Raw genomic sequence first — 23,451 nt, 5'->3', positions numbered from 1 at the left:
ATTGGTGGGAGCGAGACGTCGGAAGAAGGTCAACCTTGTTTGGAGCACCGGGAAAAGTATCTACGCGCCATGATGGCCGGTGCATGTTGTGGGGGCCACTCGCATTTAGCCGCTGCCGCAGGATCTCCGGTGCTCGATACACGGCAGGGGTCTGGCCCCCCCGCCGGTGCCCCACCACCACCCCCGGGGGCGCATGGCTCCCGACATCATCGACTCGCTGCCTCACCTGCTTCCCATACAACAAAAGAGACAATTTTGTAATCAATGCAAGTGCAAACTCATGCATGCATTATCATCAACCCCTCTCTCTCTCTATCTACCTGTAAACACAACAACAGCTCACCTCCTCCTTAGTGCACATATCTTTTCCTCTTTCTCTCTAACTTTCCCATGTATTTTTCTACGTGATGCCTTTTTTCTTTTGTTTGTCTCTCTTCTTGGTTTGGGTGGAGATGCATTGATGACGGTGATGATGATGACATGATGACGACCGGATAGGATATATATATATATATATATATATATATATATATATATATATATATATATATATATATATATATATATATATATTAAGCGATGGCTGTCGAAAGGTTTTTGTGGGTGGCAAAATCCAAATAAATACACTATTGGATGAAACTTGTACAATCTTAATTCTTATGCTCCCTTAATAATGATAAATACTATGTAGAACTCCATAAGGCATTGACAAATACTATGAATCATTGAATTCATAATTTCTCAAGAACATGAATCCGAGCTTAAAGAACAAAGTAGGATTTGGAATGAAAACCAAAATCAAAACAAGAGACATTGTGACCCCATTATCCACCAATGTTGAAGGACTACTCCTCATCAAAGGATACGCAAATTAGATAGATCACTTGGCAAAATGATTGCTTCCATGGAAAGAAGACATGTCCAATGAAGCCAAGAAATTTTGGACCCTAAGATTCTTGCCTAGGCGAGAAAGGTGTTAGGTCATTTATCTTCATCGTAAACCCACCATGATCTTTTTTATCTAGTAATGTTAATGGATTAACATCGAAGCTACTATTCATGTGTGCTACCATTTATTGTCGTAGGTGAAGAAATTAAATCGAATAAATTCTGTAATCACCAAAATGTTACATCTAATGTCTCGTCTAAGTTAGATGTATGTCTCATCTTCTTATCCATCATATGATAACCTCGATTATGTTAATTATAATTCTATCAGAAGGCTTATACATTTGATTATACTCTCTCTCTCTCTCTCTCTCTATATATATATATATATATATATATATATATATATATATATATATATATATATATATATATATATATATATTTCTATCACAAGGCATAGGCTCGGAGGGAAGCAGTACGGCACGGCACGGCGGCCCGTATCCCGGCCCGGTTCGGGAACACCTGGAAGGCATGAGGTGGATGATGGGGGAAACTGAGTCAGGCCTCGTGATTCGTGCCATAAAATAACAACAGAGGCCGATGGGCTCTCTCGTCCTTTTGTCCCCTCCATGTAATCATTTCCGGACATGCATTTCCCCACCACCGCTCCATACCCGCCCACGTAAACACTCTCCATATTCTGTGCTATTTCCTCCGTTTCCTTTTTGGTCCCGTCCCTTCGATATCCCTTATTTACATTTCAGTCCCTATAATGAGTCTTATGATTTTTGCAAATGAGCCCTTAGTAATTGTATTTATTGGGATTATAGTTTTCTGAAGGCTATGAATGTGCGTATAAATAACAGACCTGCGACCCTCTCTCTGCTTCTTTTGCTTTCTTCTCAGGCTATTGGATCTCTCTCTCTCTCTCTCTCTCTCTATCTATTCTTTCTCTCCACAAGCTTCCAAGAAAGAGGAATTATATGGAAAGTGAGAGATCGTGAAGACCACAGCCGGAGGAGTCACCTGTCGACATACTCTCTCTTGCTGCGACCTCCTCCATGCGCGTTTCGTCCTCGCCCGCCTCGATCGCTACCCGTTCTTATCCGGCTTCTGCTTCGTCTTGAGCTGGTCGATCGATCGACCGGAGGGGAATCGGGGTCGGGACCATGGTGTGACGCGATGGTCCCTGCTAGGAACCTCCTCCGGCGGCACTGCGACTCCTACGGGGCTTGCTTCTCCGGTGGGGACCCTCGGTTCCATGATTTGGACGGCTTGTCTTCGTTGAAGCTGAACAAGTTGATGGCTGACGAGCCCTCTCCGGCTCCGGAAGACGAGCAATTCGGGCGCGACGACGGCGGCTCCGGAGACTGGCTCCAATTAGGTTTGGGGACTCCTCCTCCCTTGGTTCCCACGGACGCGGCGCCGGGAAGGACGGCAACGACACAGCTCGAGTTGTTCTCCGCTCGGCCGTCCTCTTCGGCGTCGCCCGGGCCCGGTACGTGCCCTGTTGCTTGGCCGGGGGTCAGCGGCTTCCGTGCTCCGATGATGGGGATGGCGATGACGATGGTGCCGTGGATGAGTCACAGGCGGGAGATGCCGTGGGGGCGTTGCAATCCTAATCTCGCCATGGGCGGTAGCTCAGCGACGACGACGCTGCCACCGGTGATGCCGGAGTTCGTCGCACGACAGTTCGTGTACCCCATACCAGGCTCAGCGACGCCGTCAGGCCCAGAGGTTCTGCCGGAGATGAGGGTTGTCACCCCGCCGAGACGACCGCAATCGGGTGTTTGGATCATGCTTCAGGCCGCGAGAGATCAGTAAGTCGTACTTGTCTTCGTCCCACCAAAAAGATCAGAAAACACGCCTCTTCTGCTTGTTCTTCTTCTCTTCATTTCTTGTTTCTATTAACCGTTGTCTTTAACATCATGTTTCTTCTTATTTTCCTTTCTATTCTTGGAATCGCTGCAGAGGGAGGGAGCCTTTTCTGCCTCAGATACCCAGGAGCTACTTGAGGATTAAGTACTTCCAACTCTCTCTCCCTCTCTCTCTCTCTCTCAACACGATTCCCTATTTGAGCTGCTTTTAGATGCTATATTTGGAGCTCATCATATTACTGTTGAGGTTTTCGGCTTTGGGGTTCTCATCTTGCATAGCTCACAGGGACGGGAGGATGACAGTGGGGTTGCTGATGAAGTACTTGGTGAACAAGCTGGGTTTAGAGAATGCACACGAGGTATTATACTCCGACTAATCTATGCATGCCACTACTTATATTTCTTTGCTGGTCATGGCCAAGACGAAGGCATTTTAAGGTCACCCATGGTTTCACCAAAATGCAAATGCTACCAGCCACCATGGAGAGGGCCGGGCATGGTTTCTTGGCACTTTCCTGCCCTAATTCCCAGGGTTGGTTTTGGGATGGTGAAAGGAACCTGGGAGCTAAAAAGGGTACATAGAAATGTGGGATTCTAACTTTTGTAGTTGCATGACATTAGGTGGGATGTGAACGTCTGAGTGGCGTATCATTGCTCATCACCACGAGCAGACCTCTCCCAAGCTTTTATCCTGGGCACTGTTTGGGTTGGAACATGGGTTGCCCTCCCCAGCTCTGTTGTGTTGATGGCCGTAAAACCCCAGTGGTTTAACCCATCATGGCAAGAAAACCTTTTCTATATGTAGGCTTTTCATGCCATAAATAGGACAGACATACCTAAGAAAGGCAGTCTTTTAGATGCAAGAGCTTCATATATATATAAAACCTTGCATGCCATGCTTCCCTTATGGGTCGGGGAAGCCAATGGCTTCTCAGTATCATCTCATCCTGTGGATGTGCTACTGGGCATTATTGTCCTTCCCGGTTGGTTGCTTGTGACAGCCCTAATAGCCATCTTTCACCTACCTTTGCTGAAAGCTATGCGCTATCCTTACATGAATGAACCCAACTGCAGTGTTGAAGTTACATGGACGGCACCCTTTCACCCACGAAGGATATCTCCTTCTCATCATGATGTTAGATCTTGTTTGTGAACTTGGTAGAGGCTTGTCTACTTAGCAGATTCCATCAAGCTCAACATTTACTCCATATCTTTAGAGTGCAGCTACCAGTTTCCTCCTTTGATGCTTTCACAATTTAATTCAAAACCCAGGGTGGTAATCTCCCTTGCGATGGATACAATTCATGCATCATCTGTCATTATGTCCAACAGAATGTAGCAATTAACACTTTTTTGTGTGATCTTGTGACTATGATCAGCCATTAGATAGTTTGTGATTGTGGTATTTCTCATGCTGGTGTTTCCTAGTTTGAGTCGAACCATCCATTTCATCTTCCAAATCCATTTCATGACTAAGGATGCATTTAAGCTTGATTAGGCTGCAAACTAGCTGTAAAATGCTATATGCTTGCTAACCTGACTTGATCATTTAGGTCTTTGCTGACAGTCAGTCATGCATGACATACATGTAATACAAAATCCAATCTTCCATATTGGAAAGAGCAAATAGGATTTACTGCTTCATTATCTTCTGCATTTGTAACAAGTGAATTAGTCTTTCTCTCACCTAATTTTCTAAGCAATTTCATTCAACAGAGACTATGATATTTTTTTGTTTCGATTTATCTTCCAGTTGATATATTAATCTTACACTCCTCCGAAGAAATAAATTTTGCGACACGCCACAGCTGTACATCTTTGTGTATTGATCAGCCATCCTTGAAACTACAAATCTTTTTTGGCCTCAATTCTATTATTCCACTTTGTTTGGAGAATTCATAACTAGAACTGAATCCTTATCTTTTTCACCCCAAATTAACTGTACCCTTGCACAAGATCAGATTTCCAACACTCATGCTAGACCTATGCTGTTTTGCAAACATTAGCATATGGGAGAATCTCATCTATTAAAAGATGTGAGATACACATACAAGTCTTAATTCTTTTGTTTTGTTTGCTTGTCATTGTATTTTCCAAGTTCTTTGGTGCCTAAAATCTCATCCTATTCATATATGCAGTTTTTTCCTTTCTGAACAGTATTTATAGAGATGTCAACATATTTCAATTCAAACCTAAATAGGTCCAGTCTAGTTAAAGTCAGCCAAAAATTTCATGCCATTTGAATGAAACTTGCAATCGCAAAGGTCTTGCACATCATCTACATATTGTTTATTTCGGCTGGACTTGTTGTATTAGGACTCAAAAACCTAATATACTAAATCCTGATGTATGTTGCTGAATTGGTGACATGCAACTTACATGCTGTTTGTGTGAGGCCAACTGTGTGGCATTGGTTGACTAGATTTCTCCTTGTTTCCCGCTATGAATTAGCAAGCTAATGATATAAGGTTAGAAGAGAATAAATGCTTTGGTGCATAGAACAGTGCATGGCTTCTCCTTTCCATGCAATGCTGATGGTCTCATGCTTTCGCGGGGCTGTCATCATGCTGTGGCCTTGTGGTTAGGTCCTACGAGGCGGAGAATTCTTGTTAAGAGGTGACATCAAGGGTTTAAGTGGTGCACTTGATGAGAATATGAATGAGAGGGCCCATTGGTGGCAATACGTATGTGTGTGCGCGCGAGAGCGCGCATCATAGGCTTTGGAGTGAAGACGAATGCATGGAGTGGGGACTCCATGGCCACAAATAGAATCATTCCCCTAGTGGTGAAGGCGAAGGCATGAAAGCACGATAGGAGGGAGGGGGGGGGAAAGCGGAGGACCACGCCCTTCATCTCCTCCACCAACTGTGCCTTCCATGTCTCACCAGCTTATCCGTGGAAGATGTGCATGGGGAAGCTCTGCTACACCGTAGGGTTTCCCACCATTATCTTCCAGCAAGAGAATGTTGACCTGCTTTAGGCTTCTTAGCAAAGGGGATGTGTGGGGTTTCGTATATAGAAAATAGCAGACAACGTGAGAAGACGTGCATGCAGTTTTTTTTGTGTGTGTGCTGTATGTTCCTGTTAGGTAGAGAGAGAGAGAGAGAGAGAGAGAGAGAGAGAGATGAGATAAATAAATGAGAATGATTCCTCGGCGTGCTTTTCGGATCAGCCTTCTCTTCCAGCCTTAATAATTACAGCAAGTGTGTGTTCGTGTACGGAGCAAAGCTTGCTGATGAATTAAGTGGAGGTGCACGCAATAAGATGTGACATGGAATAAGGTACGTCTAATATATGATATAAAACCAATGATGCGTGCTTTATGATGAGGATTACAAAGGAGAGTGCAGTTATGGGGAACAATGATTGATCGTATATGTGTTTCTAATCACTCTTAATTAGTCTGTCTGCTTGTGCGAGAAGTCGGTAGATGTGAGAACCGTAGATAGATAAATTATGCGAGTGAGTGGTGGTTTCACATCATTCAATTTTTCTTTTATATCATCTTAATAATTTCGTTAAATTTAAATCTCACTTCGGATATATTAAAATAAATTTAGAAATAAAATATCATTATAATCTCTGATGACCCGACACGTACTGCTATGCTTTGTGTAAAATATCAACGACCATTATCCTATTAGGAGTAGCCATAATGATGGATCAAACTGTTGAAGATTCCTGTGGTTGTGCTTCTTAGACATCGTTGCTTGGTCTGTAATTTTGTGCTGTGCTTTGTTTAAGAGACTGTCACGTCAACGTGCAACCCCTCCATGTTCTTGAATCAGGTGGAGATCACGTGCAGAGAACAGCTGCTGCTACCCTTCTTGACGCTGCTGCACGTCCGGGACAACATATGGCGGTCGACGGAGGAGACGACGACGACGACGACGCTGCTCCGAGATTCGGGCAGCGGCACGGATCACGTCATGATGTTGCAGTACGGCAGGAGTGCGTACACGGAGGCTCGATCGCGTGCGTGAATCGTTCCCCCTCCGTCCCTCCCCACCCCCCTCCGCGCTGCAAGTTTTGTTCACTGTCTTCTGGTCGTCATCACGTTTGTTTCTCGTCATCTTGATTCGTTGAGAAAACAGCTTGGGGGTAATGAGATCTTTGAGGACAACATCAAACTGTTGTGCTTCCAATCTACATCTTAGATTGATATATTTTTTCTTGGTTTTGTTGTTTCTTCGCATCATCTCACAATGCATCATCTCAGGTTTCCATGAATCACCGTCAGAAAAATGTACAAAGAACACGCAAATTGCACCTCCAATTGATTGATGATACAAAGGATTCAAATGTCATCATCCTCTCTTCGGTCCTGTGTACTTAAAAGCTAGTGATGGAACACAAAGTTGAATACATACATACATACATACATACGAGTGTTCTTGTCGTGCTTCACATCAGGGAAATCATCTCACACGACCAAATAATTCCAGAACAGAGTAAATCATGGAACTTCTCCATTCATAACACAAGGCATAACCTAGGCAAGAATATAGTTCTGGTACAACATCCTTTGTCATGGTCTAAAGAAGCCTGAAATGTGCTGTATCGTTGAGGTCCTTATCTGCCATCCTTTTCTTTGTGAATGATGTAGGGCTGTAGGGAAGAATCATCAAACCGGGACTGCATTAAGCCAGCTGGGCCGGTGAGAAGACATTTAATTGGAATTGCATGAATGAACATCCCAATGGACAAGTTGAGGTTTCCACTGCCACCCAGGAGGAGGTTTCATCGAGTTACTTCTCTGTTGGAGAACTCTTTGTGAATCTTGTCGTCATTACGACTTACAAACTGAAGTTTGCTATTACCAGATCTTTACCTCTGGAGAGCTGGTCGATCAAGGGTGTAAAGAAGATCCTCAAGGGAATTAGCTCGTCTGTTACGTGACAGCTCTTTCGGCTCATTTTGATCGATTGATGTATTAGCAACTGCCAGCTTTTCAGGCAATCATAGGACTGTCTTGTTCAGAAATTCAGTGATCCGAAGCACCAGCTACCTAAGAGATTCTCCTGAAACTTCTGACCAATCGCAAACAAAGCATCAGACAAATTGATAAGCAATCCACCAAAATGGAAATATTAAGTACTGCATCTGAAAACTATCCAAAATATACTAGAAGCATGATTAATGGTTTCTTGCCAAGTGAATTCATACCATACACCTTGATGGAGATCCTGGCACCTTGCAAATAAATTGAGGCATGACACCTTCCAAAAATTGGCCCACCCATATGTTGACACCTTTTGGCATATATTGGCATGACATGTAATCAGACACATTGTACATTTTGATGCATGTCGACATGGGGCAATCAGCATGACAATCCTCATAAGGACGATATTCTCTTAAAGGATTAAGCAAAGTTGGGAGTGAAGCATTATTGAAAATAAAATGAAGTAGGACCAATTAGGAATTGACCTGCACATGTTGTCAGGCCACGATCTAATGGTGCCATGACTCGGATAAAAAATAGTGAAACTCAACCTGTACTACTTTTCGAACTGTAATATGGGTATATTTAAATGTCAGTAGCAACTGTTAATTAGGTGGTCCTATCCTGTATCAGAAGCAACCAGTTCTATCATCTTTAATCCTACCTCAACACACTTATTTTTTAAATTAAAGTAAGTTAAAGTTAACTTATAACAACAAGATAAAACCACCTGTTGTTTCCTTTATGTACAAGTATCCTACTTAGGAAAGTCAAAATATCAAACGAGTTCATTATACAAGGAGGCATGTCATTCAATATTGCACATGAAGATTTTAGGTGAAGAGGAAAAAAAAATGTAGTCCTTACCGCAACCCTTGTCTCTGTTCCTACCAACTCATTTTTCTAGTTTCTCAGTTACCTCATCTTTAATCCTACCACAGCACCCTTATTTTTAAGCTAGGGAGTCCCAGAAAGGTAGTTGAAGGTGGTTTAAAACAAGAAGAAAAAACCACCTGTTGCTTCCTTTTATGTGCAAATGTCCTATTTAGGAAGGTTAACATATCAGAGGATCTCATCACACGAGGAGGCATGTCATTCAGTATTGCACATAAGGATTTTAGGTGAAGAAAAAAAAATGATGTGGTCCTTTCTTCTACCCTTGTCTCTGTTTCTGCCAAACTCAATTTTCTAGTTTCACATAGTTATCCAACTTTTTTGGTATAACAGTAGTCTTATAAAATTTACAACTTTTCATCTTCCCCAGAAGAGCTCTTTGTATTAAGATATTATTTGAACAGCAACACATGAACGCTTCTATTATGCATTTATTTTGCACCAATCAACCTAATGCCTCTTCCATCTATATACAACCACTCAACAACTTATAGCGCTTTTATTTTGTCGATCATAACAACAATGTAAAACACATACTTACTCCCATAGTTCAGGTTAAACAAGTTAACTTCAAAACTAAATATATTAAACAGCCTTTGTTAACAATGGACACATACAAAAAAAAAGGGTCTACTCTCAAAGTTAGCAGTTAAAGATTTACTCAACTTAGTAATACATTTAGGTCGTCTGTTGCAAATGAGGTGTCCTACACACAATCAAAATGCAGAATATAACCTAAGTGAAGCTTTATAGAAATCACAGACCAACAGTGATGAGATTGTTAAAAGCATGTGTTCTTCAGGTTTCAATTATCAGTGGCTTCCAGGTTGTTCTACTATCCATGTGGGGATCAGGCCATCGCAAACACAATACAATCAGACTTATATCATGTTCTTTGGATGTTCTCGTTCCTGGAGCATTGGAAGTTTGAACAGAATTGTTTGACCTTTCCATCATCAATTTTTAGGAACAAAGTTAATCAGAAAGCAGGAAATAACAAGAAGATATATCTAAGATCAAAGTGATCCTTAAAGTCTTAACCACAAGACTAAGCCAATGGTCAAATAAAAGGAAGAGAAACAAATGGGATGGCTGTCATACCCAAAAGCACCAACCTGAGCTGAAGATAATTCATGTCATGCTTAAAGCAGGCCAAAAAGACTTTTGGAAGGCAAGAGGCACTTAATTATAGATAGAGATAGCACATTCATGTTAAACTATATTTCGACCAATCAGAAATGATGAATTTTTGGTTCTAGATACTTTAAAAAAGGAACAGAAGCTCCACAGGGGATTGCTTGATAACCGAATATATTTATTGGCTTTGCCTCGATCCATTACTAGGATGTGAAACCCAGAATTTGGTTATACTCAAATAAGGATACACAAGCAAGACTTAGTTAGGTTAGCTTCCGACTGTTTCAGAACCAATGTCATATACAACAGTGTAGTGACAAAGATTAATAGCAAGCGAAGCTATTTTTCTCGTTAATCTAAGATCTGGTGTTACAATGATCATTTCACGGGCAATATACTTGTAAGGGAATAACCGAACTAGCTGGTGTTTTTCCCTCAATCCAACCAAAAGAAGGCATACGTTCATATGCACTGTGTCTGACAGAGAATTTGATGTTTTAACTAATTTAATTAATTAATAGATGAGAATAGTAAATCCATCCACATTCAGTAATATTATTATGGAATGTCCATAATTTGCTGACAAAATCCCCATTTAAGAAGACAAAGGTAGAAGGAGCAGATAAAAAAAAGGACATAACTGGAACCAAAATTTTTCTAAGCTGCTGCGGTAAAAGCCAATAATTGAAGACTTCTGGAAACTGAAATGAACATAAATTTAAGGATCTTATTTAAATCGATTGAGGAACACTATAACAAAGCGAAGGATAACTGAAGACTAAATATCTAGCTAACAACAAGTCGATCTAAAGACAAAGAGGAAGTTAAAATGAATTCAACAGCAAAATCTAAGCAACGAAAGGAGGAATTTACCTGGCAAGAGGCCGCAGTGGCCCTCGCCCAATCCAAGGGCGGGAGAGCTGTATACCTTATCGAACCTCACGCCGACCTTAGGAAGACGGCCAAAGCGCCGGCCTGCGGCAACTGCCGGCCACCGACCAGTTCCGGACGGAGACGAACGGCGCACTCACGTGGGCGATCAAGAGGATTTCCATGACCCCCTTCGCGATCTACAGCGGATTCGGAGGCGGCGCCGCAGAATAAAAGCGCCAGGGGCGGCGGCGGCGGGAGGAGGAGGACGTTGGAAGGATTCTTGACCCTTGGTGGAGGGGCCGAACAGACAGAGGGCACCGACGGTCAAGGGCTGGGGGAAGAGCGGCGAGGCGGCAGCGCAGCAAGGGAGGATCTCACGCTCTTGCTCGAGGGCCTTCTCCTCGGATGGGATAGGGTTCCCGGAGAGCACAATCCCGGATCGAGACGGAGGCCAAGAGGCACGAGGAAGACGGCGATGCTACTACCCCATCGTGAGAGATTAGGGGCGGTGGAGAGGACGGCAGTTGAGGAGCACAAAGAACGGTTGCCACCGCGCCACCCATTTATCGTCTATGGCAAGACATGGAGGATTCAACAGTGTTACGTTCGACCCACTCAATTTTGGATTTGGTCCACGTCATAAGAATTTGATTTTTCTCCCATATATCTATCTATCAGGAGACTTAAAATGTTTATGACATGAAATATAAGCTGAGCTCTCAGGAAAATTGGTTCATCATTTTGAGTCTTTTAATCAACTAAATGCAATAGACAATACAAGTTGTAAGTATCCAACATGATCAATCCTACCTAAGGCACGAAGCTTCGATGCGAAAACTAAATAGAAAAGAAATCGATGGACAAATTTTGAGGAGAAAAGACTTCAAAAAAACTTTAGAATCTACAAGAAGATACTCGTTGAAACTTCAACAAACATTTATCAGTTCAAGTGACGCGAGATATTTGAAAGACTAAAGCATAATATGGAAAGTTTATTCCTTCGTTTAAAGTATTTGTAGAAACCAATAAAGATCAGTACAATTCGATCGATCTTGCACAAAAGTCAGAGTTATTGACGAGTTGAAGCAGTATGGTAGATCAAAGTTCGGCTACTCAACAACAATGATAGAAAGTCATTGGGATTCATGAGGCACGTTGCAATTGAAGCAAAATATTGAATATTTAGCAAAGGTGAGGATAAGTAGTATCTGTAAAGGCTTGACAAGGATGTCGAAAGAATAAATGGGGGAGAATGTCACGAATAAATTATAAATAAGGTATTCGATATAATATTTATATGTGTTTATGTACTTCGATTTTGTTCATGCTTTGCACGTAGAGAACTTACAATGAGTTTAGTAACCCAATTTTGGTTGATTTTTATGGATGTTTCAAGCTTGTAAATGTAAATTGTGTGTAATTAACACTGTAGAGACAAAACTTCTCAAAAATAGATCATCTAGGTATCATTTTGGGGGCTTTCTAACTCCGTAGAGTAGTACAAAATGTTAACCAGTACGACACTAAGGAGCTACTCAAGTGACATATGGCTAGATAGGCCCTAGGGATAGTGTTGGTTCATTGTCTTATTCCACAATAATATTATGTGGACACTTATGGAAACTTTTGATCACGACATACTACCTTGGATATTTTGTCACACGATTATTTAAAGTTTACAAAGTCTATATTTATAATTAACATTACCTATCAAGTGTTTATTGAAATGATTATTTGTTGGATCTCGAGTTAAATGTTTTCTCTAACTCATATTCTCTTTTGTAGATCCTTAAGGGACCATAAGAGATTTCGCTGATTATTTGTAGACAAACACATTATGATATTGTATGAGTTAGGAAAAATCAGTTAAATATGTGATACCATAATAACTTTTAAAATAATTTGAACAATCCCTATTAATCAGATAAGAAAAAGCAGAGAAGAAATACAAGATAATCGCATGAGATAAATTTATCAAGAAAAAGGAGAGTAATGTCCATGGTAATCCAAAAAAATATCACTATAAGCCTTCTCAAAGTCACTCTTGAACATGACTAAAGGATATAGGTACCAAGTAATCCTTTTCATGGTCAATTGTAAGAGCCTCTTAAGCTTTTGTTAATGTTGAACCAAATTTTCTTTCCTTTTTTATCCTTCTCTAAAGCATAAATAAGATGTACAGACGACATACAATGCCAATAAGGCCCTTTTGGCTCGTTAGACATCTCTCCACCTTTATAGGTCGATGGTCTCTGCATCGTAATGTTTAGTTTGTTCCTCGTAGGGAATAAAGCTACTAAAATGAATGGGTTATTTAAGATTAATTTTACATGAAAGATTACAAGGACAAACGTGTTGTGAAAAACGTATAATACACATAAAAATTAGGCTGACTGAGTTTGAGCTATGGCTCGATATTGTCAACGTAATTTTTGTGAAGCCATCAATCCCCTGTTGTCGTGGAAGAAGAATATTATAGCTCTGAAATGAAATCGAGGAGAAGGAGAAACCAATAGTAAACTCTAAGACCTATGTCGAAGAATTTTTCATTAAAATAATCAAATTGAGAGACTTCGTATCAATACATTATGATCGACCAAGGAATGGAGTAGATAACATGTGGTATTATATCCTTTTTACTCAAACGAGTAGTCAATAAAAAAAATAAATAATGTGGTACACTAAGAGACGGATGACCAGATATAGCAAAGATTTGCTCTAATCAGGATGAAAATTTACTCTTTCCAAACAATAATTTATGTATTCCGAAAGTTTGATTAAGAAGATAAATATCAATAATTAACTCAACTCATAAAGTACGACATTTTGAGTACTTTCGAAGTATGAGTAAAGAGTGTCAATACTATTAATCAGCTCGATGCATGGAATACACCCTTAAGGAGGTAGACGAAGTCAAGTGACCTTTAACCTTTTCAGTTTTTGAGAGAACAAATGAGATTGTGTTATCTAATTTTCTTAATTATCTAACAAGGGAGCTCTATATGTTTTCGAAGAGAACTTAACAGTTGATAGCAATTGTTGAAACCCCCCCCCCCCCCCCCCCCCCCAACGATGATCAATTCTACTGAAGGTAGCTTATCCACTTTATTTTCTAATAGAGTGGCAATCGAAAGCAAACGTGATGTGAACTTACTTAGAGGCGATGACTAGTAGAAAAAGAATTAATGAGAAAATTTTATAGAGGACAAGGCCTCAAAACTTTAAATTCTACAAGGAGATATTCATTAAAGCTCCAATCTACATCCATCCAGTTCAACCATCACAATAAATTTGAGGGATCAAAACAAAACAAGGAAAGACCTTTTACTTTATCGATGGATCCATGGATGCAAACAAAGATAAATCTCACATTATAGTTAGTTAGTGGTGAGTTAAAATAGTATTATTGGATTAAAGTTTTGACTACTCAACAACAATAGTGAGAGACCAGTGATGTATTTCAACTAAAGCAAGACCAAACATATAGCAAAGTGAGAAGAACTATTAACAGTGAAGGTGTTCGATGCAATGTCCATACTTTTTGATCTTGTTCATACCTTAAATAATATGTAAGAGGATTTCAATAGGTTTGACGGTCCATTTTGGTTAGGTTTTACAACCCTTTCTAGCTTTTGAGTATAGCTTGTGCACGATCATCACATAGAGACAAAATTACTTAAAAACTAAACCTCTAGCCCATAACTTATAAGAATTTTCATGAGCGAAGAACAATCACCTGTGGTTCAGACCCCTAGAACCCTAGGTGACACATGGCTTGGTGGGTCTCTAGAGTATTGTTAAGGGATGATTCATCGATTGATTTGGTAAGTGTTACAAGAGCATTCATGAGTGAGAATTTTTACATATGATAAACTACCTTAAACTCTTTGTCGTATGATTATTCAGAGTTTACGAAATTTATCTTTGTATTTTACATTGCTTATAAAATGTTTTCTCTTTTACAAGTCTTTAAAGGGCCAACAAGGTTACAAGAATAACCTCGAAAGTCGTTCTTTACTAATGACATATAAAAGATCGTAGGACTTATAGCGAGAAGGAGGTTAGTGAGATAACAATCGCTTTAGAGTTATTCTCCAAGCAAGATTCCCTGCTTAAAGAGAAGAGGGTTCCCATTCCCAAACTCTAATCGCTTCGCCCGAAATGAGAGCAATCCATGTATCAATCCACCGACAGGTACTTGCCTGCTTAATATCGGTCCAGGTAAAAGAGAACTCTGGTAACTACTACACCAAGGTTCTACATGTTTATAGCTTGTAATTGCTATTCCGAGATTCTAGATTTCTGAAAGCAAGAATAGATCACCCTAAAGAACAGTGCACTGTAGGATGAAACCAAGGTACTCAAAGCTAGATAGCAGCTTGTCTTAAAATTTGAATCTGCAGCCAGCAATCCCAAAGAACAATAACCTGTAGGATGAAACGAAGGCACTCCAAGCTAGAGAGCAGATGCACATGATCACAAAATGATATAACAATAACAAAATAACAAAAAAAAAACTGTAAAATCCCAACTATTTACAGTCGATCAGGTTCATAAGTTACAGCCAGCTGAAAAGGACGACTATTTGAATAATAGTACTTCATAACAAAGACAACATCCCACCTAGAACCCGGAAGAAAATAACAATAACATTCTTTACAATCCATGCTGGTAGAGAGTCTTTAATTTCTCAATGGCCAAAGCCGTTTTCTTATTATAACTGATAGTCCAAATAAAACAACATGACTTCTGAGACATTGCAAGTTCATGATAAAATGGGTTCCAGCCAGAAAATGATTCAAGACTAGGAGAAAATCGAGTCTAAATCAAACATGTCGTCCAACATATTGCAAGTGCATGACAAAATTAGTTCCGGCCAGAAAATAATTTAAGACAACTAGTCAAATCTAAAAAAGTGTTCCGCAGAAAACATCAAGTCAAATCACCATTTTATTAGGAGGTTTTTGGATTCACGAGAATGACAGTGAGTTCAAGTTCATCTAGTTTTCATCTTTTTCTCTGCTTGAAGTGCTGCAGTTATCTTCTTCCAGCTCCTGATCGCAATCAGCAAGGGGATGACAACCCATGAGCTGTTTGCTCCGACATAGTATGCCCAATAATAGTAAGGGCTTGTTGCAAAGTTGTCACCCTCCAGGAAAGCAGTTATGAAGTAAATCAGGCAACCATAGAGCTGGCCAAGACAAACTGCAAACTGAAGAATATAACTGTAGGGTTTCCTAGTGGCAATTGCGTACCTGAAGAATATCATCCCAAACAGATGAAGTTACAGAAATATTAATGATATAAATTATAAAGCAATTATTTTCTATCAAAACAACTTTATTGATTTATCTTCTTGTTGAAAACGTCATTCCATGGATATTACGGCATCTTTATATATCTTTCAACTGGTTACATGGTAACTTACATCACTTGGTCTATAACTAGTGGACTCTTACGAGCAAAGGGCAATATATATATGTGTGTGTGTGTGAATATATATATATATATATATATATATATAGCATTAATCCACCAAAAAAAGAAAAGTTAAGAGCTTTCACTGTTTGTTCGTCATAAATATGAATGATAAAATCACCCTGAACTATGAAGAGGCATGTGATTGAAGGTGAACATACTGACATCAGGGATGTTAATGGGCGCTCTCTAAGGCCCAAGCACCTCAATATAACCCTGGCAAGGTGCCCAGGCAGTCACTTGGGTTGGCCCAAGCTCATCTAATCAAGATTCCCAGAGGTGATCAAGTTTTGGCTTCAATCAATTGGTTTGATCAAATCATTTAAGTATTTGATATCTTAGCTCAAGCCATTTTGTTTAATCAAAAAATTTCAGCAAACTGAAAACCCTTTTATCAGCATAGAATAATTCATGAACACTAGGGCCTAACAGTCTAAACAGGATGACCCTGATCTTTACTGGACCTGAGAAGCGCTTGAGTAAGAGTAATGGTGGGTCTCAGTCTTCTGACCAAGTCAGAAAGTAATCAGACCAAACTAATAAGACATAAGTCAAGACTAACCAAGTCCCAACAAACGCCACTGTCTGAGGGGTGTCCTAGTCCTACTTGATTAAGAACATAATTGTATTTTCATCCTTAATTTGAAATGTTAATGTTATTTTGGAAACCCTGGAGAGCCCTATTTAAAGTCAAGTTAGTTGCCAAAAGCCAATGTAGTATAGATTAGTATAGAATTGGCCTAGGGAATGAGTCTTTTTGGTCTAGGAAAGGAGTTTTGGGTTGCATGAATTAAACATGAAAATCAAGCCATTAATACAAGTGAAATTGCAATACTCAAACTGTTTCTTGGTTAAAGTGGTTTTTACAAGATCTTTAAGATCATTCAACAATAATTGTTTGGGATTGGAACAAGTACAAGGTTTTCCTTCTTTTCTCAAAAACTGACCTACTACAACTTTTCAATGAAGTATGAAATACCTACCACAGGTACAAACAATATAAGAAATCATCCAAGAAAGTAGCCCTGGTGTAGGCTTAAGCATATAGGAAGGAGTTCCAACTCTGTGATCATGAGTTCATATTTGTATAATCTCCTAACTAACATATTTATATGCCAAATGCAAACTCATGGTAATTTTCCATAATGCACTTGCTTCCAACAATTCAGTAGAATATATAGCCTATTCCCAGCACTTGCAAACAGCATGTATAAATAAAAAATTTTACTGAAAAGAAAGAGCTAATCGAAGCCTTACACTGCAAGAAGGCTGGCTGGACCCTCTAGAACAGCAGTGATACCTTCAACAGTGACAATACCTGCATCTCTTCCAGCATATCTAGAGTCACCTTTGCTATATTCCTTCCCTGGCATTTCAGATCACAATAAAAAGCATAAAATCTAAGTTGTCACCAAACTCTGTTCAGAAGCTCCAAATAAATTTGTTAAACTGAAAATCAAATTCGGCATATGCTGAAAAGACTTACAGACTTCAGCTAGAAAATGTGGAGTTTTCTCCTTGTAAAAATCAGGAGAGAAAGCGAAGTATCCCTCAAGTATAATATGTGTCAGCCCCGTGAATGCCCACCAGCACATAAGCAACCTATCAGTCTTAGACAACTTTGATCGGCCTACAACCGCAGAAGAAGATAAAGGGAATAAATTCAACTAACAAGGGAAATAATACACAATGCTGATATGAATTCAACTGCTATGAGGATTTATTTTTCCTTTCCAATGTGCTGCCATTCTTGATGGTCAAAGGGGGGGGGGTAAAAGGAAAACATCTAGTTCAGATTAATGCCTAACTTTTATGTCACCCCACAATCATACATCCGGGTGTGTTTGGAGTCAACACTGCAATGCAGTTCCTAAGTAACTTGACAGATATCAACAAAAGTTCAGTGATAACCATTTAGATATTATTTCTAACAATCTTCTCTCAGACGCATTCTTACAACTACGTGGTAGGATCAAAATAATAAGCACGTGTTCTCGCACGAAAATCCTCAATGAACTAAACCAAGACGAAATATCTAGCAACTAATCAATCGATTGCTTTGCAGTGTAAGTATCGCAAAAGAGAGAAGAGCAAAATCATTACGATCTATCGTATTTCAGGCAAAAATAAGAGAAGGAAATGAACTAGATCAAGAAAAGATGAATCTTGTCAGCGAAAGGCTACTGTATGTGCGACAAGATCTGATCTTTTATACAAGATTGGATCGAGACTAAGAAAGAAAGAGAGGGAGGAAAAGCAGACCGGAGAAGAGCCAGATGAGGGAGACGAGGAGGAAGGAGGTGCCGAGGTAGGGGACGAGGATGTCCTTCTGGGAGAGGAAGCAGGGGACATAGTCCGGCAGCTTCAGATCCTTCGGCACGTACGGGTGCTCCCAGTGTCCCGCTTCCTCAGCCGCCATCTCTCGCTTTTTCTTGTGCTGCTTTGCGTGATGGCGATGTCCAGTTTATGAAGAGAAAGGGAAGAAGCGGCCGAGATACTTCGCACCTACCACATCCTCCTCCTTTGTAATGGAATAATATGCACTCGATCTTGAAGGACCAAATCATCGATCTCAGTATCCCTCACGGAAGCGGGTCCCAGAGGGACAGATTCAACGGTACACTTTTGGGGCGTTTCAATTTATCGCTCTTCCTGCCCACTGGCACGTGAGTGTCTTGGGCTGTGCTCCGCCGGTACCAAATTTCGATCAAACCCAGAAGAACACACGGTCGATTTTGCTTCTTCGTGAATCCAGAGGAGCGATGTGGGCGGCTGGATCTGTGATCGATGCAGAGGCACCCTCCACGTGTTTCACGTGAGGAGCACCAGTAAGCATGTTGAGATGGTCTACCTGCGGAGACAGCAAGAACACACACACACACTCTCTCTCTCTCTCCTTCGAGTGTACGATCGATCGGTACCTGTCTTTGGATAAACTCATGGCTATGTTTATTGTCACCATTATTACACGAATCGATAGCAAATGTTGAAGCTATATTTAAACATCACATTAGCTAAAACCTTGAAAGCATTCAAGAACACTACAATTGTCGTCAGTCAAACGAGTAAAAGGAACCATTCAGTAACTAATCAATATCGCTTCATCTGCTTGGAAGCTAATTTTGGCTTTCTTTTAATTACTTGGCTTGGATCTTTCACAGCCATTTTGATGTAATAAATACACTTCTCTAAAAATGCATATATCTGATAAGAACTATCATTAAAAAGTGGTTTACATATTAGCAAAATTATGCAAGAATATGCATTTTTAACTTTCCAACAGATATCCCCAAGAGAAAACACATGCAGTACAGGGAAAGTAGAGTGATAGATCAAAGTTGAATAGGATCAAATAATTTTCTTATCAAGATCCAGTTCAATCTGAAAAATCTAAAAACAGAACATTCCGACTGGTTGCTGATGATTCACATAGAAATCGAGACGATGTTGTATCAGTTAAAGAAAGACTTTCGAGTCAAAAGCAAATTTCAAAAAGAAAAGAACAAAAATTTTATACAATACACCATGCGCGATGGATGAAACAAAAATGGATCCAAGCTAACAGAAGTTCAGAAATAAATAGTTACAAAATAGCCTGAAAATTCTTAGCTATAAAGCAACTCTAGTATTGGAGCTGATACCAACACTCCAGAGAAGACTTTATATTTATAGCCCGTCTTCAAGTTTAGTTCAATTTTATCACACTTATTGACAACAAAACCTGGAAGAATCAAGAAAAGTCCAAAGCAGGTATTGCTTTAGAACGTGGCGAAGACAAATCAGTTTTGTCGAAAATAAAAATGAAAGAAACAACCAAGTTCAAGACACACTAGAACACCACAAGAACCTGCAAGCTTAAAAATTTAAAAGGATCGCTGATGGAAAGTAAAAGATTATCAAAGCAAAGTGACACGCTAATATTAGATCTTACAAGAAATTTATCCAGAGAGAAGCATCTCAGAACAGAGAACTATTTTTCGAAACATTTATTCCTTCAGATGGCGGATGGTAGCATGCAAAGGATATGATGCTAATCCCAATAACTTGACAAGAGAGATCATGTATCATTCATGAATAACATGCTACTGTGACAAAGCACAAGTAAAATGTAAAAAGGCCACAATTATTTTGGAAAACCAGCACAAAGCTCATCCCAAGAACCCATGCTATGTTTTAAAGATATGGTTTTACAGATATTTTGGTTTTCCTCCCACATGTAATAAATGGATTTTCACTACCAACATAGCCTATGAATTAGTAAGTAAACAGATTTATAATAGTGATTTAGAGTTTTCAAGGACTGTCTATCAGAAAGAGTGAATTATTTCTGAATGATGTTTTCTTGGTTAGATAGGTTGAGTGCTGGAGGTATCACATGATAGGTGCTAACTGAAAAAATAATTGTGATAATAAATTTTCAATATTGCAATAATATAATAGTTCTTACAAGAATGACCAACTTATATATTAAACAATCAGCAAACGATTAAAGAACTTGAACACACTATGATAACTGATACAACAATAAGAAGCTGTAAGGTAACAACTATTTGCGACAAATCAGCAAATCATTAATCAAATACTAAATAAATATTGTACCACAGATTTTAAACAAAGACAAGATGCATGATATAGATGGCAAATCTGACAAGATATGAAGTTAAAAACATTAAAAAAAAGGTTAACGATTTACGATGTGCATAATTCAAAGAGCAAGACTTCATTGGGGTTAAGAGTAATATGTAGTATCTGACGTGTTAACTTAAATAATGATAGAAGGTTCAAAATATATAATAATTGAGGCATCAAAGATGCACTGAATCATAAACCATTCAAGATAACAGGGAAATGCTATAAAATAAAAATGTCATAAGGACAATATAGTGCAATTTGTAAATAAGAAATAAGAATTTGATTAAAATGTTTGCTGAAATCCATTACATAAACTTATTCTAACCTCAAAAGGTACAAAAAAATGACTAAAAGTATGGCATAATTGTGAAGAAAATAAAACAGCATGGTCATATATTACAACATAGCTAACCTGACTAATTTAATTTATCATTGAAATTGGATTAAGAATGGCATATAAGGATGATTTCTAGATATAGAATCTAAGTAGCTTCATCATAAAAAATATTCATTTTGGTTGCCTTTGAATATACAAGAAACAGGCTAGGCTATGAAATGAGTTCCTGACATTTTGGGAGGGAGCCAAAGTTGCACATCTCTTAGGTTAATAGACAGCGGTCTATAAATTAACCTACATGTGCGTGTGTTTGCATAATTCCAACAAATTAAACACAAGTTCCGTGACTAAAAATAATAATTCCAATACACATTATCTATGAAGCATACTTACAACAAATATACCAATGAAAACACTCAGTTCCCAAGTCTTCATGATTTGTACCTAGAGTTAACCCTTCTAAGTCCTTAGTGGTGCCTCCATCAACTAGCCTCTAGCTAGTGTCCAGTCTCAAAACCCAACAAGGAATTAAGATGCAGCCCTTGCAAGTTATCATTAATAGTTGGAAACCTCCATTACTATCAGGAGAGAGAGAGGATGAGAAAACAGAATAAGAAAGAGACTATATGGTAATATTACATTTTAGTTCAAACACCTCATGGCACAAGACTTCTGAGGAAAATACTGACAGATAAAAGAGATTAGTTAGAACAACACATTGTGAAATAAACTAAGAAACAAGCTGGTTGAAAAATATTAAATACAACTCTGTTCAATCTTTCTGAACACTCTGTACTCTATCATCGACTCCATGCATCTCCACGACGTCATGCTCATCTTTTCCAAAAGCATTAAATATCCTTCAATAAGCCAGAAGAGTGAAAAAAAAAAAAAATTGGTTCACTTCAGTTTTGCAAAACCCTGCTGATGTTGGATAAGTTCAAGCAACAAGAGGACCAAACAAACCTGGAGAATTTTCATTGAGCAAGCACATAAGTTCATCAAGATCAGTTGGATACTACCCATCATAACATTGAGGCAATCATGATGGAGAATTTCAACACCTAAAACAACATCCTCTGTCTTCATGCATCCCTGTATAATTGCAGCAAACTTCCCCAAACACTGATTGTTTTCTTTTTTTCCCTTTTGTAAATGGATCAAGCAATTTTGTTCAACTCATTAGTAAATCCTTTTGGAATTAAACCTAAGTGAGGAGTAGGGATAAAGGAAGAACTTATCTTAGGCCTGCGTTGAGCTCTTGGAGAACGCCTTCATCTGAATGTGATCCATATCTGAGAGAGTTCCGGTCGATAATGAGGCCGGCAGAGCCTCGTAGGAATCTCCATTGTGCCTTCGGACGAGCCCACTGCTACTGTATGCCCTGGTCGAGGTAGCACACACGATCGAGGTGGTAATGGCAATGAGGGTGGCGTGGAGGGCAAAGGCCAGATCAAGGAGCGCAGCGGCGCGGTGGAGGGAACTGTCAAGATCACAGTTGGTGGAGATGTCGCGGACACCCAGTATCTGGTGGCAACCCTCGGGAATAAAGGCGTCGACGTAGAGGGAGATGCCGGTCTGGAATGACCAGAGACCTTGGAGGGCAATGGAGGCTGCCAAGGCGAGCTCCGCAACGAAGAGCCTCGGAGCAATGGCCACAACGAGCGCGGAGGTAGCAGATGCAGCAGAGACAAGCGAGGAGATGGAGTCGCACTTGGACTGGAGTTCGGATTGCTGGTATGCGGCGGCCGAGTGGGCGGATGCAGCGGAGAGGAGGGCAAACGCGAGGGCGGCAAGGAGGAAGACGACGTCCGCCGGGAGTGGGAGGATCAAGATGGAGGCGGCGAGGAGGACAAGGAGGAAGAGGGCGGCGGCCGACTCAAGGTAGGAGAAGCGTTGGGCGGCAGCATGGGCTCCATCGGGCGAGGAGAAAAAGGCGTGGACCGCGATGGCGACGAGGAGGCAGAGGAGGGCGAGGTAGAGGGGGAGGTGGCGGAGTAGGTGGTGACGGTGGGCGGCGAGTGCGAGCGGGTAGTAGGGGCGGGCGGTATGGTCGGCAGCGACGGCAGCACCGCGACCGGAGGTGGAGAAGGAGGACGACGGGACGGCGAGGTGGGCGCGGGTGGCTGAGATCAGATGGTAAAGGCCGTGAGAGAACAAGGCGACGAAAGCAAATGCGTGGTACACAAGATCCGCCATCACCGATCTCTCTCTCCCCCCCTCTCGCTCTGTCTCCTCTCTCCACTACCGTCTTGAGAGGAGCAGAAATAGGACGAAGCGTCGCATTTTATACCTGCAAAAATTAAACTTGGATATATGGCCTCCAATTTGGAATTTGATACCCTTTTACACACAGTTAAGAACAATTGAGAATAAGAATATTAAAG

The 23,451-nt window shown here is 40.2% G+C and overlaps 3 protein-coding genes and 2 long non-coding RNA genes across 5 annotated transcripts; 1 reads left to right on the top strand and 4 right to left on the bottom strand.

Moving 5' to 3' along the window:
* The first annotated feature begins 1,785 nt into the window (after nt 1–1,785).
* On the top strand, nt 1,786–6,948 carry LOC135641808 (protein LAX PANICLE 2-like). The gene is made up of 4 exons (XM_065157550.1): nt 1,786–2,711; nt 2,863–2,913; nt 3,055–3,127; nt 6,557–6,948. The coding sequence occupies exons 1-4, from the start codon at nt 2,074–2,076 to the stop codon at nt 6,749–6,751; spliced, it is 957 nt and encodes a 318-aa protein (XP_065013622.1). The 5' UTR covers nt 1,786–2,073; the 3' UTR covers nt 6,752–6,948.
* A 163-nt stretch (nt 6,949–7,111) lies between these two features.
* On the bottom strand, nt 7,112–11,235 carry LOC135641809 (uncharacterized). Its single transcript, XR_010497793.1, has 2 exons — nt 10,618–11,235; nt 7,112–7,798 (listed from the first exon to the last, which is right to left on the bottom strand). It is a non-coding gene; the product is annotated as an uncharacterized LOC135641809 (long non-coding RNA).
* A 4,187-nt stretch (nt 11,236–15,422) lies between these two features.
* Nucleotides 15,423–18,594, bottom strand: LOC103987096 (probable 3-beta-hydroxysteroid-Delta(8),Delta(7)-isomerase). The gene is made up of 4 exons (XM_009405292.3): nt 18,358–18,594; nt 17,582–17,725; nt 17,353–17,461; nt 15,423–15,872 (listed from the first exon to the last, which is right to left on the bottom strand). The coding sequence occupies exons 1-4, from the start codon at nt 18,512–18,514 to the stop codon at nt 15,614–15,616; spliced, it is 669 nt and encodes a 222-aa protein (XP_009403567.2). The 5' UTR covers nt 18,515–18,594; the 3' UTR covers nt 15,423–15,613.
* A 3,068-nt stretch (nt 18,595–21,662) lies between these two features.
* On the bottom strand, nt 21,663–22,210 carry LOC135639433 (uncharacterized). Its single transcript, XR_010496943.1, has 2 exons — nt 22,031–22,210; nt 21,663–21,924 (listed from the first exon to the last, which is right to left on the bottom strand). It is a non-coding gene; the product is annotated as an uncharacterized LOC135639433 (long non-coding RNA).
* Nucleotides 22,211–22,300: 90 nt separating this feature from the next.
* Nucleotides 22,301–23,377, bottom strand: LOC135639432 (uncharacterized). Its single transcript, XM_065153179.1, has one exon. The coding sequence runs from the start codon at nt 23,261–23,263 to the stop codon at nt 22,307–22,309; it is 957 nt and encodes a 318-aa protein (XP_065009251.1). The 5' UTR covers nt 23,264–23,377; the 3' UTR covers nt 22,301–22,306.
* Between the last annotated feature and the right edge of the window lie 74 nt (nt 23,378–23,451).

Source organism: Musa acuminata, chromosome BXJ3-6 (genome assembly GCF_036884655.1).
Source record: "Musa acuminata AAA Group cultivar baxijiao chromosome BXJ3-6, Cavendish_Baxijiao_AAA, whole genome shotgun sequence".
Lineage (NCBI taxonomy): Eukaryota > Viridiplantae > Streptophyta > Magnoliopsida > Zingiberales > Musaceae > Musa > Musa acuminata.
Note: the sequence above shows the minus strand (reverse complement) of the source record. Positions and strands in the feature narration are given on the sequence as shown.

Bases quoted from the DNA above. Each gene is read 5' to 3' on its own strand.
- LOC135641808 (XM_065157550.1), top strand. From the start codon at position 2,074: ATGGTCCCTGCTAGGAACCTCCTCCGGCGGCACTGCGACTCCTACGGG. The intron at 2,914-3,054 runs GTACTTCCAACT...CATAGCTCACAG, and splicing joins AGGAGCTACTTGAGGATTAA to GGACGGGAGGATGACAGTGG. The intron at 3,128-6,556 runs GTATTATACTCC...TTCTTGAATCAG, and splicing joins GTTTAGAGAATGCACACGAG to GTGGAGATCACGTGCAGAGA.
- LOC103987096 (XM_009405292.3), bottom strand. From the start codon at position 18,514: ATGGCGGCTGAGGAAGCGGGACACTGGGAGCACCCGTACGTGCCGAAG. The intron at 17,726-18,357 runs GTCTGCTTTTCC...CTGCGGTTGTAG, and splicing joins CCTCATCTGGCTCTTCTCCG to GCCGATCAAAGTTGTCTAAG. The intron at 15,873-17,352 runs GTAAGGCTTCGA...GATATTCTTCAG, and splicing joins CCAGCCAGCCTTCTTGCAGT to GTACGCAATTGCCACTAGGA.
- LOC135639432 (XM_065153179.1), bottom strand. From the start codon at position 23,263: ATGGCGGATCTTGTGTACCACGCATTTGCTTTCGTCGCCTTGTTCTCT.